The 18,555-nt window shown below is 37.7% G+C and overlaps 1 protein-coding gene across 1 annotated transcript in view; it reads left to right on the top strand.

The window, feature by feature from the left end:
• ccdc17 (coiled-coil domain containing 17) overlaps positions 1-18,555 on the top strand; it is a 104,208-nt gene that overhangs the window by 34,946 nt on the left and 50,707 nt on the right. Inside the window, exons 6-9 of the mRNA XM_072274544.1 lie at positions 3,042-3,195; positions 10,632-10,748; positions 13,348-13,475; positions 13,589-13,711. Of these exons, the coding sequence (XP_072130645.1) occupies positions 3,042-3,195; positions 10,632-10,748; positions 13,348-13,475; positions 13,589-13,711 (522 nt within the window). The remainder of the gene's footprint in view (positions 1-3,041; positions 3,196-10,631; positions 10,749-13,347; positions 13,476-13,588; positions 13,712-18,555) is intronic.

The raw sequence follows: 18,555 nt of genomic DNA, 5'->3' as shown, positions 1-18,555 counted from the left end.
CTAAAGTAATTTCTCCGCATCGCTGTTCTAAATGGATGTCCTTCAGTCCTGAATTCATGCCCTCTTGTCCTAGACTCTCCTACCATGGGATATAACTTTGCCATGTCTAATCTGTTCAGGCTTTTTAACATCCTAGGAGATCCCCCCCTCATTCTCCTGAACTCCAGGGAATACAGCCCAAGAGGTGCCAGATGTTCCTCATATGGAAACCCTTTCATTCTTGGAATCATTCTTGTGAATCTTCTCTGAACCCTCTCTAATGTCAGTATATCCCTTCTCAAATAAGGAGCCCAAAACTGCACGCAATACTCCAAGTGTGGTCTCACAAACACCTTATATAGCCTCAACATCACATCCCTGCTCATATATTCTATACCTCTAGAAATGAATGGCAACGTTGCATTCACCTTCTTCACCACCGACTCAACCTGGAGATTAACCTTTAGGGTATCCTGCACAAGAACTCCCAAGTCCCTTTGCATCTCTGCATTTTGAATTCTCTCACCATCTAAATAATAGTCTGCCTGTTTATTTCTTCCACCAAAGTGCATGACCATACGCTTTCTAACATTGTATTTCATTTGCCACTTCTTTGGCCATTCCCCTAAACTACCTAAGTCTCTCTGCAGGCTCTCTGTTTCCTCAACACTACCTGCTCTTCCACCTATCTTTGTATTATTGGCAAATTTAGGCACTAATCCATAAATCCAATAGACATAGAAACCATAGAAAAACTACGGCACAGAAACAGGCCTTTTGGCCCTTCTTGGCTGTGCCGAACCATTTTCTGCCTAGTCCCACTGACCTGCACACGGACCATATCCCTCCATACACCTCCCATCCATGTATCTGTCCAATTTATTCTTAAATGTTAAAAAAAGAACCCGCATTTACCACCTCATCTGGCAGCTCATTCCACACTCCCACCAATCTCTGTGTGAAGAAGCTCCCCCCAATGTTCCCTTTAAACTTTTCCCCTCTCACCCTTAACCCATGTCCGCTGGTTTTTTTCTCCCCTTGCCTCAGTGGAAAAAGCCTGCTTGCATTCACTCTATCATAATTTTATATACTGTACCTCTATCAAATCTCCCCTCATTCTTCTACGCTCCAGGGAATAAAGTCCTAATCTATTCAACCTTCCTCTGTAACTGAGTTTCTCAAGTCCCGGCAACATCCTTGTAAACCTTCTCTGCACTCTTTCAACCTTATTAATATCCTTCCTGTAATTTGGTGACCAAAACTGAACACAATACTCGAGACTCGGCCTCACCAATGCCTTATACAACCTCATCATAACATTCCAGCTCTCATACTCAATACTTTGATTAATAAAGGCCAATGTACCAAAAGCTCTCTTTATGACCCTATCTACCTGTGACGCCACTTTTAGGGAATTTTGTTTCTGTATTCCCAGATCCCTCTGTTCTACTGCACTGCTCAGTGCCTTAACATTTACCCTGTATGTTCTACCTTGGTTTGTCCTTCCAACGTGCAATACCTCACACTTGTTTGTATTAAACTCCATATGCCATTTTTCAGCCCAGTTTTCCAGCTGGTCCAAGCCCCTCTGCAAGCTTTAAAAACCTTCCTCACTGTCCACTACACCTCCAATCTTTGTATCATCAGCAAATTTGCTGATCCAATTTACCACATTATCATCCAGATCATTGATATAGATGACAAATAAAAATGGACCCAGCACTGATCCCTGTGGCACACCACTAGTCACAGGCTTCCACTCTGAGAAGCAATCCTCTACCACCACTCTTTGGCTTCTTCCATTGAGCCAATGTCTAATCCAATTTACCACTTCTCCATGTATACCTAGTGACTGAATTTTCCTAACTAACCTCCCATGCGGGACCTTGTCAAAGGCCTTACTGAAGTCCATGTAGACAACATCCACTGCCTTCCCTTCATCCACTTTCCTGGTAACCTCCTCGAAAAACTCCATAGATTGGTCAAACATGACCTACCACGCACAAAGCCATGTTGACTCTCCCTAATAAGTCCCTGTCTATCCAAATGCTTGTAGATTCCGTCTCTTAGTACTCCCTCCAATAACTTACCCACTACCGATGTCAAACTTACTGGTCTATAATTTCCCGGATTACTTTTCGATCCTCTTTTAAACAACGGAACAACATGAGCCATTCTCCAATCCTCTGGCACCTCACTCTCAGACACCGACATTTTAAATATATCTGTCAGGGCCCCTGCAATTTCAACACTAGTCTCCTTCAAGGTCCGAGGGAATACCCTGTCAGGTCCTGGGGACTTATCCACTTTAATTTGCCTCAAGGTAGCCAGCACCTCCTCCTTTTCAATCTGTACAGTTTCCATGATCTCACTGCTTGTTTTCCTTAATTCCATAGACTTCATGCCAGTTTCCCTAGTAAATACAGACACAAAAAACCCATTTAAGATCTCCCCCTAATACTCTAAATCATTGACATACATTGTAACAAGCAACAGTCCCAACACTGACCCCTGTGGAACTCCACTGGTAACCGGCAGCCAGCCAGAATAGAATCCCTTTATTCCCTTTATGATAGACTTTCAAAAGAACAGTGCAGGTGTATTACAAGGTTCCACCGAGATTTGAACTCTGCTGGTAGTATGATGACATATGCAATTTACATAATTATACATGTAACCCATAATGAATTATTTAAGTGAGCAAGAATGTTTAATCAAACAATATAGATACGTGATTTCTCAAACGTTATTGAAATATTAAATACACAACAATTTCTCCCTTGAGAAAATGTCGCTAGATGTCCATTCTATCTATGCCTATTATCATTTTATACACTTCTATCAAGTCTCCTCTCATCCTCCTTTGCTCCAAAGATAAAAGCCTTAGCTCACTCAGCCTTTCCTCATAAGAGATGTTCTCTAATCCTGGCAGCATCCTGAACGATCTCTATACCCTCCCATATCCTTTCTATAATAAGGCGACCAGAACTGAATGCAATACTCCAAATGTGGTCTAACAAGACTTCTATAGAGATGCAATATTTTGTTTTTTATCCCCCAAGAAATCCATCAGCGGCTAGAAGAGCTTTCATCTAAAGAGCATTTCACGATCCACATTGAACAGATGTTGCTGGAGCTCAAGGCAAAGGAGGAGAGGAACCAGCAGTCTCTGGAGGCACTCCGAGAGCAGATTGAACACCTTCATATGGACACTGTGTGCGTATAAATGTCAACATTAATTTTGTTTTGTTTTATTAATTATTCAGTAAGTGTTCCTGTTGGCCTTAATTTCTTTTACTATTTTTGTGACATTTACTGGTTTTTCTGGAAAGCCAAACAAAAATATATTGGTTTCGATCTTACTCATAAGTGGAAGCATGCATTAGGAGGTTCCATGAATGCAAACGCAAACTGGCTTTGGGATGCTAAATCTGTAATTTTTGTTCCATAGTTTCAGTTAAGGTGATCAAATTTCATCTTGACAAGATGCCCCATTTTTTTAATCCTGAGAGATACATATTTCTCAGTTTCTCTGCCGAGTTGGACCTAGCTAAGTTTCATGATCTAATTATTTAGTTAGGGATTTTAGGATAATGGATTTAAAACAAATGACAATGCAAGTTCATTTAAGTTCACAGAACATAATTTTTAACTTTTGAATATTGTAATTAATGTTAGCTACAAAATATTTCTAAAAGAATTTATATTTTATTTTTAAATGTTCCAGCAACATTTAGGGACTGTTCGCAACTTTTGTAATCAGTGAAAGTTGTGACAACACATGCTGTCCTTCAGATCCTTCAGGCCCTTTAATTCACTGCTGGAGGCACGGCCATTGCCCAGGCTATATGGCTTTGGTAAATTAGTTTATTATTATCATGTGTACTGAGGTACTGTAAAATGAAAACTTTACATGCTGTCAATCTAGATGAATTCATTACAATAGTGCTTGGGTAATACAAGGTAAAACAGTAAGAGTTTATAATAAACTGTTACAGTGCAGGGAAAGTGCAGCATAGGTAGACAATAAGGTAAGAGATCCAATGACCAAGTTGCTGAAGTCAAGAGACCTTGAGTGGAGTGGGTATGTGCTTTTAGGCATTGTATCTTCTGCCAGATGGAAGACAGGGTATCTAGGGTGGGTAGAGTCATTGATTATGCTGACTGCTTTTCTGAGGCAGCTGGATGTGTAGATGGAGTCCCATCGAGGGAAAGCCTTTTTCCATGATGTGCTGAGCTGTGTCCACAACTCTGTGACTTTTGCAGACATGGGCAGAGCGGTTGCCATACCAAGCAATAATGCACCCAGATAAGATGCTTTCTATGCTGAATTGATAAAAATTGCAGAAGATCAAAGGGGCATGCCAAAATTCCTTTGCTTCTTGAGGAAGTGGAGGCACTGGTAGTTTTCTTAGCCATATTGTCATTGTGGTTGGACCAGTATTCAAAACTGTAGATGTAGTTTTATGTATTCTGGCAATATTTTGATGCAAATATTCTACTTGTTAATAACGCCATAGAGACAACAAACACTACAGCATAGAAATAGGCCCTTTGACCCATCTAGCCTGTGCCAAAACATTAATCTCCCTAGTCCCATAGCACTGCACACCCCTCTCATCCATGTACATATCCAAATTTTCATTAAATGTTGAAATCGACCTGCCATTCACCACTTCCACTGGCAAGTAAGAGAAAATCTGCAGATACCAGAAATCCAAGCAATACACACAAATGCTGGAGGAACTCAGCAGGCCAGGCAGTATCTATGGGGAAAAAGCACAGCTGATGTTTTGGGCTGAGACCCTTCAGCAGGACTTGCACTAGCACTTCATTCCACACTCTCACCACCCTCTGAGTGAAGGTTTCCCCACCTGTTCCCCTTAAACATTTCACCTCTCACCCTTAACCTATGATCTCCAGTTGTAATCTCACCCAATATCAGTGGGAAATGCCTGCTTGTGTTTTTCCTATCTATACTCCTCATAATTCTGCATATCTCTATCAAATCTCCCCTCAATCTTCTACATTTTCTCAAATAAAGTCCTAACTTATTCAACCTTTCCCTATAACTCAGATTCTCAAGTTCCTGCAACATCCTCATAAATTTTCTCTGCACTCTTTCAATCTTAATTACATCTTTCCTGTAGGTTGGTGACCAAAACTGCACACAGTACTCCAAATTAGGCCTCACTGACATCTTATGCAATTTCAACATAACTTCCCAACTCCTGTACTCAGTACGTTGTTTCATGAAGATCAGTGTGCCAAAAGCTTTCTTTGCAACCGTATCTACCTGTGATACCACTTTGACAGAATTACATAAGACCTACCCTGGCTGGTCCTCCCAAAATGCAATACATCATACTTGTCTGCATTAAATTCCATCTGCCATTTTTCTTTTTAGCCCAGTTTTTCCATCTGCTCCAGATCCTGCTGCAAGTTTTGATAGTCTTTCTCACTATCTACTTCATTCCCAACCTTGGTGTCATCCTCAAATCTGATGATTCAATTTACCACATTATCATCCAGGTATAGATGACAAACAGCACTGATCCCTATAGTATACCACAGGCTCCAGCCAGTGAGACAAACTTCTCTTTGGCTTCTTCTGCAAAACCAATGTCGAATCCAATTTACAAAATGCTTGTAAAAAGAAAAAATGTGTTATGGAAGAAATTTTGAAAACATAGAACAAAGGAAGCTGAAATTAAATACAAGATAGATAAAAGTAAATTAACAAATATTATGAGATCTAGTAAAAGGAGTTATTATAGTAAATTATCTGAGAATAATAGGAAAAATATTAAAAATACTTGGAGATTTTAAAATGAAATTATTAAAAAGGATAAAAGAAAAACAGTTTACCCATATTACTTTAATTCAAACAATAATATGGTAATAAAGGATACTAATTTGGTTGCAGATAGGTTTAATGATTTCTTTGTTAATGTGGGAACTAAATTAGCTAAATCAATTACTGAACCCAGCAATAAAGATGGAGCAAATAGCAATATTATCAATATAAACACTTACACTATGTTTATTAGAGCAACTGAGGAAAAAGAAATAATTGATACAGTATATAAATCAAAGAGTAAGAAATCAACAGATTGGAATGGATATGATATGTATTTAATTCAAAACATCATTGACTGTGTTGTGAAACCAGTGACTCATATTTGTAATCAGTCTTTGATTGCTGGAAAATTTCCCAATAAAATGAAAATAGCCAAGGTCATTCCAATATACAAAGCTGGAGATAAACATGTATTTTCAAATTATAGACCAGTTTCTTTGCTCCCACAGTTTTCCAAAATATTGGAAAAAGTATTTGTAAGAAGGTTAAGTGATTTCATAACAAAACATACTATAATCTGTGAACAGCAATATGGTTTCAGAAAAAAACAGAACCACTACAATAGCATTAATAGATTTTGTAGAAGAAATATCAAACGCTATAGAAAGAAACAAATACACAGTGGGGAATATTCCTTGATCTTAAAAAAGCATTTGACACCATTGACCATAAATTATTATTAACAAAATTAGAAAGACATGGTATTAGAGGGGTGGCGCATGACTGGTTAAGTAGTTATTTGGAAGACAGGTATCAGTATGTACATATAAACAACTCGAATTCAAAACTTTTGAGGGTAACTTGTGGGGTTCCACAAGGTTCAGTGCTTGGTCCATTGCTGTTCATTTTGTATATAAACAATATCTGTATGGTCTCTCAGACATTAAAATGTATGTTATTTGCTGATGATATAACTATATTTTGCAGTGGGGAATATCTGAAACAACTTTTGGATACAGTGGAGAAAGAACTAAAAATTATAAAGAAGTGGTTTGATACTAACATTATCACTGAATCTAAGTAAAACTAAATTCATAATATTTGGAAACCATGTACCAAACTCATATAGTAAACTTAGAATAAATGATGTTGAAATTGATAAGGCATCTGAAACAAAATTTCTAGGAGTGGTAATAGATAATAAACTAAGCTGGAAACCACATATAAATTATGTCAAAGCAAAAATGTCAAAATCTATTACAATACTGTACAAAGCGCAAAATTTCTTAAATCAAGAATCTTTGTATACATTATACTGTTCACTTGTAGTCCCATACATGACTTACTGTGTGGAGGTATGGGGAAATACATAAAAAACAAATAAACTCATTTTTTCTATTCCAAAAAACAGTCATACAAATTGTAAATAAGACAAGTTATTATGAGCCAACCAATCCACTATTTATTCAACTAAACACTTTAAAATTCAGAGATTTTGTAGATTATAAAATAATACAAATTATGTATAAAGTAAAAAAAATGGACAGCTACCACGAAGTATCCAAAGGTTTTTTAAAATGAGAGAAGGTCAACATGATTTGAGAGGAGCATGTATATTTCAAAAACAAAGGATAAGAACAAATGTAAAAATTCATTGTATTTCAGTCAGAGGGGTGAATCTATGGAACAGTTGTAGTGAGAATCTAAAAACATGCACCACACTTAAGTTTAAAAAATTATTTTAAAATAATTTCATCTTCAGAAAGATAAAAAGAATGGAGGATTAGCTTTACCAAACTTTAGATTTTATTATTGGGCAGTTAATATAAGAAATCTTACATTCTGGTTATGTTTCATAAATCGTGAGGATTCCCCGATGTGGGTTTCTTTAGAAGCTAACTCTGTTAATAAATGTTCTATTATTTCTCTTCTTAGATCCTCACTCCCCATGTCTCTGAGTAAGTTAACTGATAATCTGGTAGTTAAACACACTATGAGAATTTGGATATAATTCCGAAAATACTTTGGCTTATTGAGATTTTCTCTTTCGAGTCCCATTTTTTCTAATTATTTTTTTAAACCTTCTATGATTGATGTGGCTTTTAAAGAATGGGATAGATTAGGTATTAAATGTTTTCAGGACTTGTTTGTAGAGGGAAGTCTCTTTTCGTTTGAACAACTGTCAACTAAATATAGTTTACCAAAAGCTCATTTTTTTCAATACCTACGAATAAGAGATTGTTTACAGTCTCAAATAAGTACATTTCCTAAAAGTCCTGATAAGAATCTACTAGATGTAATTTTTAATTTGAAACCTTTTTATAATAGATTTATATCTAATATTTATAATATGCTGCTGGGAATGAGAAGTGTTCATTTAGAAAAATTAAAGATCTTTGGGAACAATATTTACAGACTTCAATTTCTGAGGAAACTTGGAATCAAATTTTGAAATTGGTTAATACTTCATCGTTATGTGCCCGCCACTCTCTCCTACAATCTAAAGTGGTCCATAGGGCCCATATGACCAAGTATAAGTTGTCTCGTTTTTATTTAGATATTTATCACAATACAGAGATATGTAATAATGGAAAAGCTTCACTCATTCATATGTTTTGGACATGTCCGAGTCTTGGAAAATATTGGAAAGAAGTATTTCAAACTTTCTTGATACTTTTTAAAGTAAACTTTAAGCCTAATCCTTTGACTGCTTTATTTGGTATTGTTGGAGGAAAGGATATTATTTTGGACCCATCTGATTTGCACATTTTGGCTTTTATTTCTCTTATGGCCAGAAGGACGCTCTTGCTTAAATAGAAAGATGCGGCCCCTCCTATTCATGCTCAATGGTTATGTGATGTGATGTCATGTTTAAATTTAGAGAAGATTCGATGCTCAATCTCTGAATCTAGTCAAGACTTTAAAACATTGTGGGGACCTTTTCTGGAATTATTTTCAAAACCTTTGATTTGTTGTTAAAGCACAGATAATGACTAATATTTCTTTTCCTTTTTTTCTTTACTAATCAGCTTCGGTCTTGGAAGTGGGTTAGATTTTTTTCAATGTAATAAAATTATTATATTTCAATGTTACGAATTAATTAACCTGTATGAATATAGGGTAAAGAGTCTTTATATGAAATTTAGTATAATGTATTGATCTATATATATATTTTTTCCCTGTAATCTGTTTTTATATGTAAATTAATAAAAATATTGGAAAAAGAAAAAAATAATTTAATGAACAAATACAAAATACATAATTTAAAATGAATGGGAGAAATGTAAATAAATGATACTTGGAATGGGATTTTGTGTTAAAAAATTATGAAATTTTTTGTTTTGATATGATGATTGATGCCAAATATGTTGTATAAGTAAGAGGGGAAGGCGTAATAAGCTGTAGCTTCAGCCTACACTCTTTCGGTCTGTTTTAAAGAATATCTGTGTTTTTTTGTTGTAATTTTGCCATTATTATATTAAAATAAAAAAATACTACCTCATCTGCAATGTGCAGTGAGACTCGTAGCAAGAAGAGGCTGACAATGGGTCAACAGGATGAGCTGCAACATAAAGGGTGGATAAAACCAAAAAAGGTGAATACAGGACCAAATGTGTTATATGTGAATCTGCACAGTATATGGAATAGGCCAATGATCTTGCAGCACAGTTACAGATTGGCAAGTATGATGTTGTTGGCATCACTGAATCATGGCTGAAAGATTATAGCTGGGAGCTTGATGTCCAAGGACACACATTGTCTCAAAAGGATAGGCAGGAAACACAGTGGGTGGCATGGCTTTGTTGGTAAAAAAAAAAAAAGGATGAAGTTAAATCATTAGAAAGAGGTAACATGGGGTCAGAAAGTGTTGAATCTTTGTGGATAGAGTTAATGAACTGCAAGGTTAAAAAGACCCTGATGGAGTTGTATACAGATCCTCAACCAGTAGTAAGGATGTGGTCTACAAGTTACATGTAGAAAATGCATGCCAAAAGAGCAATAGTCATGGGGGATTTCAATATGCAGGTAGAGTGGGGAAAATCAGGTTGGTGTGGGATTCCAAGAGGGGGATAGCTTTTTAGGACAGCTCATGGTTGAGCCCACGAAGGGATCAGCTATTCTGGATTGGGTGTTGTGCAATGAACTGGAATTGATTAGAGAGCTTACAGTAAAAGAGCCTCTAGGTGTAAGTGATCATAATATGTTTGAAATTTGAAAAGGAGAATCTAAAATTGGATTTTTCAGTATTCCAGTGGAGTAAAGGAAATTATAGAGGCATGAGAGAGGAGTTGGCCAGAATTGATTGGAAGAGAACAGCAGGGATGGCAGCAGAGCAGCAATGGCTGGAACTTCTGGAATCAATTTAGAAGCCACAGATTATGTACATCTCAAAGTGGAAAAAGTATTCTAAAGGCAAGATGACACAACCATGGCTGACAAGAGCAGTCAAAGCCAACATAAAAGCAAGAGAGAGGGCTAAACAATAGAGCAAAATTTATTGGCAAGTTAGGGGATTAGGAAGTTTTAAAATACCATCAGAAGACAACTAGCAAGTAATTAAGAAGGTAAAGGTGAAATACAACGGTAAGCTAGACAATAATATTAAAGAGGAAGAGGTTACCAAAAGTTTCTTCAGATACATAAAGTGTAAAAGGGGGGCAAGAGTAGATGTTGTTCCACTGGAAAACGTACATCCTGGAACTCTAAAATAATCCTCTAAAAGATTTATCTCCCAAGCACTCACTCTATGAACGTTTCACCTGAAAATCATTCTACTCTTGCCTATTTCACAGGGTAAATCTGTTCTTTAAATTCTGCAATTTACTAATTTGTAATTATGTCCTTGTCATAGTGTCAAACAGAATTCAGTCAAAGTTTCGGAGAACTCTTCAGTGGCGAAAAAGGAACATAAAGTGCCCGTTCCTGTGGTGTCATTTTCCAGTTCTGAAAGCCTATCTGCTGAAATAGGGTTAGTAGAAAGATCATTTGAAATATTGCTAGAATGCAAAATTATTTGCCTACTGGTGAAATTGACCATCTTTTTCTGTACTGAAGCCATAATATTCAGAATTCTATAATTTGCATGTCTGGTGAATCAGCCATTTATTGTTGCTCTAGTACTGACTCTGGAAAGTGTCACCATATGCTTCCATCCAGTATGATAAACAACTGTTCACTTCTACTCTGTTTTCTGGCCTTTCTGCTGTCCATGTTAATAAGTGGAAAGTTGGGTTGGTGAGTTTGCAGATGAAGCAAAGATTGGTGGTGTTTATCTTTTTATAGTGTAGAAGGTTGTTGCAGTTTACAATGAGACATTGGCAGAATGCAGAGCTGTGCTGAGAAGATAAACTTGTAGGCAGAGTACAAGTTTAATGGCATGTTTCTCAGCAGTGTGGTGGATCCTGTGGTCCAAGTCTAGAGATCTCAAATTTGTTTGAGCAAGTTGAGAGGGTGGTTAGGAGGGTGTCTGGTGTGTTGGCCTTCATTGGTCAGGGGATTGAGTTCAAGAGCAATGAGGTAATGTTGCAGCTCCAGAACACCGTATTTGGAGTATTGTGTTCAGCTCTGGGCACTTTATGATAGCAGCATGCAAACTATCCTTAAGCTTGATTTTTTTCAAACTTTTGTGTCATCTGCCCAATGGAAAGGGAGAAAGAGATAGTGACCAGGTGTGAGGGTCATTGATTCCTTTGGCTACCGTCCTGGGGGAAAGGGAAGGGTATATTGAGTCAATGGAGGGGGAGGCTGTTTTTCCATGCTGGACAAAGCTCTGCAATTTCTTAAAGACTTTGGTACAGCAGTTGCCATACCAAGCTGTAATGTATCTGAATAGGAATCGTTCTATTGTGTATCTGCGAAAATCAGAGTAGGTCAATGGGCCCACTTTTTATCAGTTTTTCTTAGCCTTCTGAGGAAATAGAAGTGCTGTTGTATTTCCAGCTTCCACATACACCATCTCATCAGCATTTCTCTTATCAGCCTTCTGTTGCCTTGAAAAGGAAGCCAATGTTAAAAATAATCTTAAGGTTCCTGAGTCCTGTTGAGTATTTGATGAACTCTTGATTTACTATCTGTGGGTTTAATTTCCTTGACACAAATAGTTAAATGGAAAAATTAAAATTCTAAGTACCAGTACATCTGTGGAAAACTCATACATAAGAACTTTGGTTTGTTTAGTTCTGTACTGTATCAAGAACTTTTCTTCACTGGCGAAGGACAGCTTAGATTGATGAACATGGGCCAATAAGCTGGCCTGTGGTATAGTGGCATTCACACTGGACTTCGAGGCAAGTGGTCCCGGGTTCAAATCCGGCTGGCTCGTGCATGCTTTCCATCTGTGCTGGGTTGTGCGTCGAGCTAGCAACTCAGCCTCATAAAAAAACAGACAAAAAAATGCTCAAAAAAACCGGCAAGGTTGCAATCCAATGCGCCACAAGGTGCGGAAAGGAACAACAATATGGACCAATGCAATTATCAAAATCAAGACTTTTCTTTGAAACAAGTAGGCTAAGCCTATCTGACAAGATATAATGAAGAAAATATTATAAAGATTGTACATCCAGTCATTAATATTTGACAAGGACATGGCCTAGGCAGCCAATGAAGAACTGAGCATTCATACCATGTCTACAGCAGTCACAAGTATAATGGGTAGTGTCAGTGAATATTGGTGCCAGAATATTGTAGACAGCTTCTGCAGTAAGAGGAGGAGGAAGTATCATTGTCATTAGCTGAACTGATGAGACTATATTTGGTCCAAATCGATGATCTAAAGAACTGTTGTACACAACATCTATCGGCTATATTGGGAATGTGAGTTAAGTAATTTAAGTGATTAGTAATAATGCTAAGAGCACTGATAGTAATTGCACAAAGTACCTTGTTAAAGAATGGTATCACTTGTCTTCCATATATAGCAAAGTTGAACTTCTGTAAGGCAAAGAGAGGTTGTCAAAATACCATCTCTCACAGTAGCAATGGTTCAAACAGTTTGCTGCCATCCTGTCAAATTTTGTTAAAGCAATAATGACAAGATTTCATATTTGGTGTCTTTTGCTCATTTTAATATACAGTCTCCACTTTTTTATTCATCATTCATATCAATTCCAGTGGAAATTCCCAGATATAATGGCTGTTGGTGAGGAACTAATGAATGGCTGTCACATTCCCAAACTCCTCTACCCTAGATCCATTCAAATTGGACAGAAAATTCTGTCTCCTTCTGTTGACTGAAGTCTTGAATGTTATGTTGTAAACAATCAAATTTGATGCACCTAGAACCTTGTCTCATCCAATGTATTCTCCTGTTTACTTTGCTTCAAGGCATCAGCAACCAAAGTACTTTCTGAATGTTTCCATATTAAATGATGTTTGTTCAAGTGAGAAATGAAGGATTTGGATGAAAGAATTCCAAGCTTTTTCTTGGTGCAAGCTATCTACAGTCTGACATTTCTGAGAACCACTTTGGTCCAATGCAGATGTCATAGTGGAAAGTTAAAACTGGAGATTCAACAAATTTTTACATTCAGATAAAAACTAGATTTCTGAATCATAGTTTCTTCTTTCAGTGCACTGAAACTACTGTACCTTCAGAATGGTGGAAATGATCCTGCTATACTTGCCCAGATGAATGGCCTTCAGGCAGAGGCTCAACTTCTGGAGAAGTCCATTCGACAACCAAAAGAGCGAAAGAAAAGTCTGTAAAATTTGTCAAATTTTTAGAATCCAACTTGTTTTTGGAATATTGAATGTTGCAGTTGAAATGATGTTTGTCCTGCCTAACAGGATCTATTATGTTCTTGAATACAGAACATGAGTCACCTCATAAGTCACTGGATGCTGAGCTCCTGGCTGTGGAACTTGAGAACCAGCTCCTGGAAGATGAAATACTAAAACTTAAATTTCAAAGAGAAAGGAGGAAGCCTGTTGATGGTAGGTCCTTGGCTGTCAGAAACGGGGCTCACGCATACTACATGAGTAATTTAACATAATGTACTTGAGTAACTATGGAGATCATCCTACTATTTAGAGGATTTCTGATCTAAGTAAGCAATTATTGATAAAATACTTAGTAAATTTGCAATTTTCATTAAACTAAGATGAGCTTGATATAGAACTGAGGAAGAAGCTTTTAAGTTTTGAAAAAGTACAGAGAAAAATTATAAAGATGTTGCTGGGACTTGAGTGCCTGAGTTATAGGGAAAGGTTAAATATGTTCGGACTTTTAAAAAATTTTGTTTTATTTGTACTTAACGTTACAGCTTGGTAGCTGGCTGTTCCGGCCCAATGAGCCTGAGCTGCCAAATTACACAATGTGACCAATTAACTTTCAAACCCATATGCCTTTGGAATATGGGAGGAAACATAAGCACCTGGAGGAAACCCATGTGGTTGTGGGAAGAACATACAAACTCTTTACAGACATTGGTGGGAATTGAACCCAGGTCACGGACACTGAAACAGTGAACTGTTGTGCTACCATGCCACCTCCACCTTTTTTCCTTGGAGCAGAGAAGAACGGGGAAAGAATTGACAGAGGTATTTAAAATTATGAAGGAATAGACAGGGGTAAATGCAAACAGGCTTTTCCCCACCGAGGTTGGGTGAGGTTAGAACGAGAGGTCATAGGTTAAGGTGAAAGATGATATATTTTAGGGGAACCCGAAGGGGAACTTCACTCAAGGTGAAGCAAATGTGGAACGAGCTGCCGGTGGAGGTGGTGGATGTGGATTCATTTGCAACATTTAAGAGAGATTTGGATAAGTACATGGATGGAAGGCTATGGAGGCTGACGGGGCTAGGCAGAGTGACAGTTCAGCAAGGACTAGATGAGCCAAAGGCCCTGTTTCTGTGCTGGAGTGCTCTATGACTCTAAATTCTCTCTCCTATAATTATGAAATTAACATCTTCCTGGCTGCAAGGCTCATACTGGAATAACTTGGTGAATTCAGAGTAGTCAGGGTGATGAAGGTTAAAGGACTGTTGGACAACAAGGACAAGGGAGATAGCTCCTGAATCTGACCATACGATCAACCTTGTAATTTACATTTATTGATGCATTACTTTTGAGTGGTAAAATAGCTTTGTTACACCACCATTTATTAAGAAAAAACAGAAGATAAAATTAATATCTGAATTTATTAGTATCTATGTTCAGACCTGGAAGACTATAGAATTCCTAATTGCAACAGGAGAAACTATTCCTGAACTTTATTTAGAACTAGGTTGTAACACAAACGGAGAGGTTGTAGTGGAAATAGGAAAGGATGTCCAACAGGTTCCATACTGTCAAGGTTAACTAGAGAACAATTTTCCTAATTTCCTTCTAACTGATTCTCTGTAGAGGAGACTGCACCTTGACAGGAATTATAATATATATGCATGAACTGTTGTTTCACCTGAAACAAATGGGATTTTTAAAAAAAGACTCCATGTGGTTGTGTTAAAGTCACATCAGTGAAAGCTGACATGCTGAAGGATGAATAAACGTGAACCAAAAGAAGAAAAATAAATGCAAGATGTGTTTTTAATTATGGAGAACAGAATAAATAGCAAAGCAGAGATCTATTGCTGTTCCTCTGAGGGTATAAATTGTATAAATGTTAGTTGAAGAAATGTCAAAGTATTTTTGAATGGCCAGCATTCTTCGTCAAAAGAATTTTAATTATGATGATGTCAAAATACCAGAATGAGCTATACTCAATTTAAAATGTGTTTTAAGTAAATTTATGTATGTATATCTATTCAATTATTTTTAATGAAATTTGCTCTATATACTGTAAGCATCTCAATAGATTTTTGAATAACAATTTTGCATTATTGAAATATAGTTGCATCTGTGTCCTTCAAAGAACAGATTCCTTCCAGTTAAGCTCAGTTGTGATGTAACAAAGCTAGACCATTAATTGATTGGTCTACCTCTTCTTTGATGTGGATGCCATTGTTTCTTCTTGCTAATTTATGCATGTGCTGTGCCTTAAATTGTAGCTAATTAAAACATTCTAAAGCTGCTGTATTTTTCAGTCCTAAAGCATGAAAATACATCTACTTTGAGGAAATAAGAAATATATCCGTCCTAACATTTCTGTTAGTGAAGTTTGTTGAAATCCTATCTCTTGTTAATTGTATTTTTTTACAAATATTAAATAAAATATTTCGGAATAGAAAAAGTTGTTTGTTGTTGATAACTTAATATTCAGTATTTTTGAAAATAAAAACTAAGGAACATGTATTGAGAAAGGGTTGATCTTTTTATAAACATAGTTCTCACTACAGAACCATGCAACCATTTCCCTAATCACATTTATTTAAAACTACTTCTTCACTCACTAAGCATGAGTGACATATTGTTTGATGTCATCTTGGTTTGAGATTTTCCATCTCTGGAATAGAGAAGCTATCATATTCAAGCCAGCATACAGAGATTTATATAATCATTTAATTTCAAAGTTCAAAAAAATATTATCAAAGTACATGTCTGTCACCAGAGACAACCCTGAGATTAATTTTCTTTTGGGCATACTCAGTAAATCCAATAACCATAATTGAGTCAATGGAAAAACTGCAGCAACATGGTATATAACCAGTGTGCAAAAGACAACAGACGGTGGAAACACAAAAATAAATAATAATAAATAAGCAATGAATATCGAGAGCATGTGACGAAGAGTCTTTGAAAGTGAGACCATAGGTTGTGGGAACATTTCAGTGAAGTTATCCCCTTTGGTTCAAGAGCCAATGGTTAAGGGGTAAAAACTGTTCTTGACCCTGGTAGTGTGAGTCCTGAGGCTCCTGTACCACCTTTGTGATGGCAGCAGTGAAAAGTGAGCATGACCCGGGAAGTGAGGGTCGCTAATGATGGATGCTGTTTTCCTGCAACAATGGTCCATGTAGATGTGCTCAGTGATGGGGAGGGCATTTTGTGCTAAACTGGGCTGTATCACCTACCTTTTGTAGGATTTTCGGTTCAAGGGCATTGGGGTTTTCATACCAGGCTGTGATGCAGCCAGTCAGTATACTGTCCACCACACATCTATAGAAGCTTGTCAAAGTTTTAGATGTCATGCTGAATCTTCGCAAACTCTGAAGGAAGTAGAGGTGCTGCCGTGTTTTCTCCGTATTTGTACTTAGGAGATGGGCCCAGGACAGGTCCTCTGCAATGCTAACACAGAGGAATTTAAAGTGGTTGACACTCTCCACCTCTGATCCCCCCGTTCCTCAAGGGCCTCTGGTTTCCTCCTCCTGAAGTCAGTAATGAGCTCCTTGGTCTTGCTGACATTGGGTAAGAGGTTGTTGTTTGGGCACCACTCAGGCAGATTTTCAATCACCCTCCTCCATGCTGATTTGTCATCAGCTTTGATTCAGCCTACGATAGTAGTGTCATCAGCAAACTTGAATATAGCATTGGAACTGTACTTGGCCACACAGTCATTAGTGTAAAGTGAGTAGAGCAGGGGGCTAAGCAGCTATCCTTGTGGTGCACCTGTGCTGATGGAGATTATGGAGGGGATGTTGTCACTAATCTGAGCTGACTGGGGTCTGCAGGTGAGGAAATTGTGGATCCAATTGCACAAGGAGATATTGAGGCCAAGGTCTTGAAGCAAATTGATTAGATTTGAGGGGATGGCAGTATTGAATGCTGAGCTGTAGTCGATAAAGAGGATGCTGATGATTTCTTTGCTGACCAGATGTTCCAGGGTTGATTGAAGAGCCAATGAGATGGTATCTGCTGTTTTCCTGTTGTGCCAGTAGGCAAATTGGAGCAGATCCAAGTCACTTCTCAGGTAGGAATTAATATCTTGCATCAACCTCTCAAAGCACCTCATCACTGTAGTGCTACTGGATGATGGTCATTGAGGCAGATTGCCCGACTCTTCTTAGGCACCGATGTTATTGAAGTCTGCTTGAAGCAGGTGGACACCTCAGACTGCCAAAGCGAGAAGTTAAAGTTATCATTGAACACACCAGCCAGTTGATCTGCACAGGTCTTTAGTACTTGGCTAGGAATCCCATCTGGGCCGGATGCTTTCCATAAGTTCACCATCCTGAAGGATGCTCGCACTTTGGCCTCAGAGACTGAAATCGCGGAATCACTGGGGGCTGTGAGAGGCTCATGTTGGTTCCTCCATGTTTTGACAGTCAAAGTGAGCATAAAGGACATTTAGGTAATCTGGAAGTGAAGCCCAGTTGTTGCCAATGCCGCTTGGTTTTACTTTATTACGAGGTGATAGACTTCAAGCCCTGCCACAACTGTTGAGCATCTTTCATTCATTCAAATTTAGTCCAGAATTGCCACTTCACCCTTAAGATGGCTTTCTGGAGATCATACGTGGACCTCTTGTAACTGTCTTGGTCACCAGACTTGAATGCCTATGGTTTCAGACTGGTGAAGAACTTCAGCACAAAACATCAACTGTTTACTCTCTTCCATTGATGCTGCCTGACCTAGTGAGTTCCTCCAGCATTTTGTGTGTGTTGCTTATTATCATTGACATGTGTTGTGAAATTTGTTGTTTTGCAGCAGCAATACATAAAAGCTATAAATTACAATAAGAAATAAACAATCAGTGGCCACTTTATTAAGCACCTTCTCTACCTAATAAAGTGGCCACTGATTGTATATTTGTGATCTTCGGCTGCTGCTGCCCATTCACTGCAAGCTTTGATGTGTTGTGCATTCACAGATGCTCTTCTGAATATCACTGTTGTAACGTGTGGTTATTTGAGTTATTATCATCTTCCTGACTGCTTGAACCAGTCTGGCCATTCTCCTCTGG

Source organism: Mobula birostris, chromosome 12 (genome assembly GCF_030028105.1).
Source record: "Mobula birostris isolate sMobBir1 chromosome 12, sMobBir1.hap1, whole genome shotgun sequence".
In the NCBI taxonomy this organism is placed as follows: Eukaryota; Metazoa; Chordata; class Chondrichthyes; order Myliobatiformes; family Myliobatidae; genus Mobula; species Mobula birostris.
Note: the sequence above shows the minus strand (reverse complement) of the source record. Positions and strands in the feature narration are given on the sequence as shown.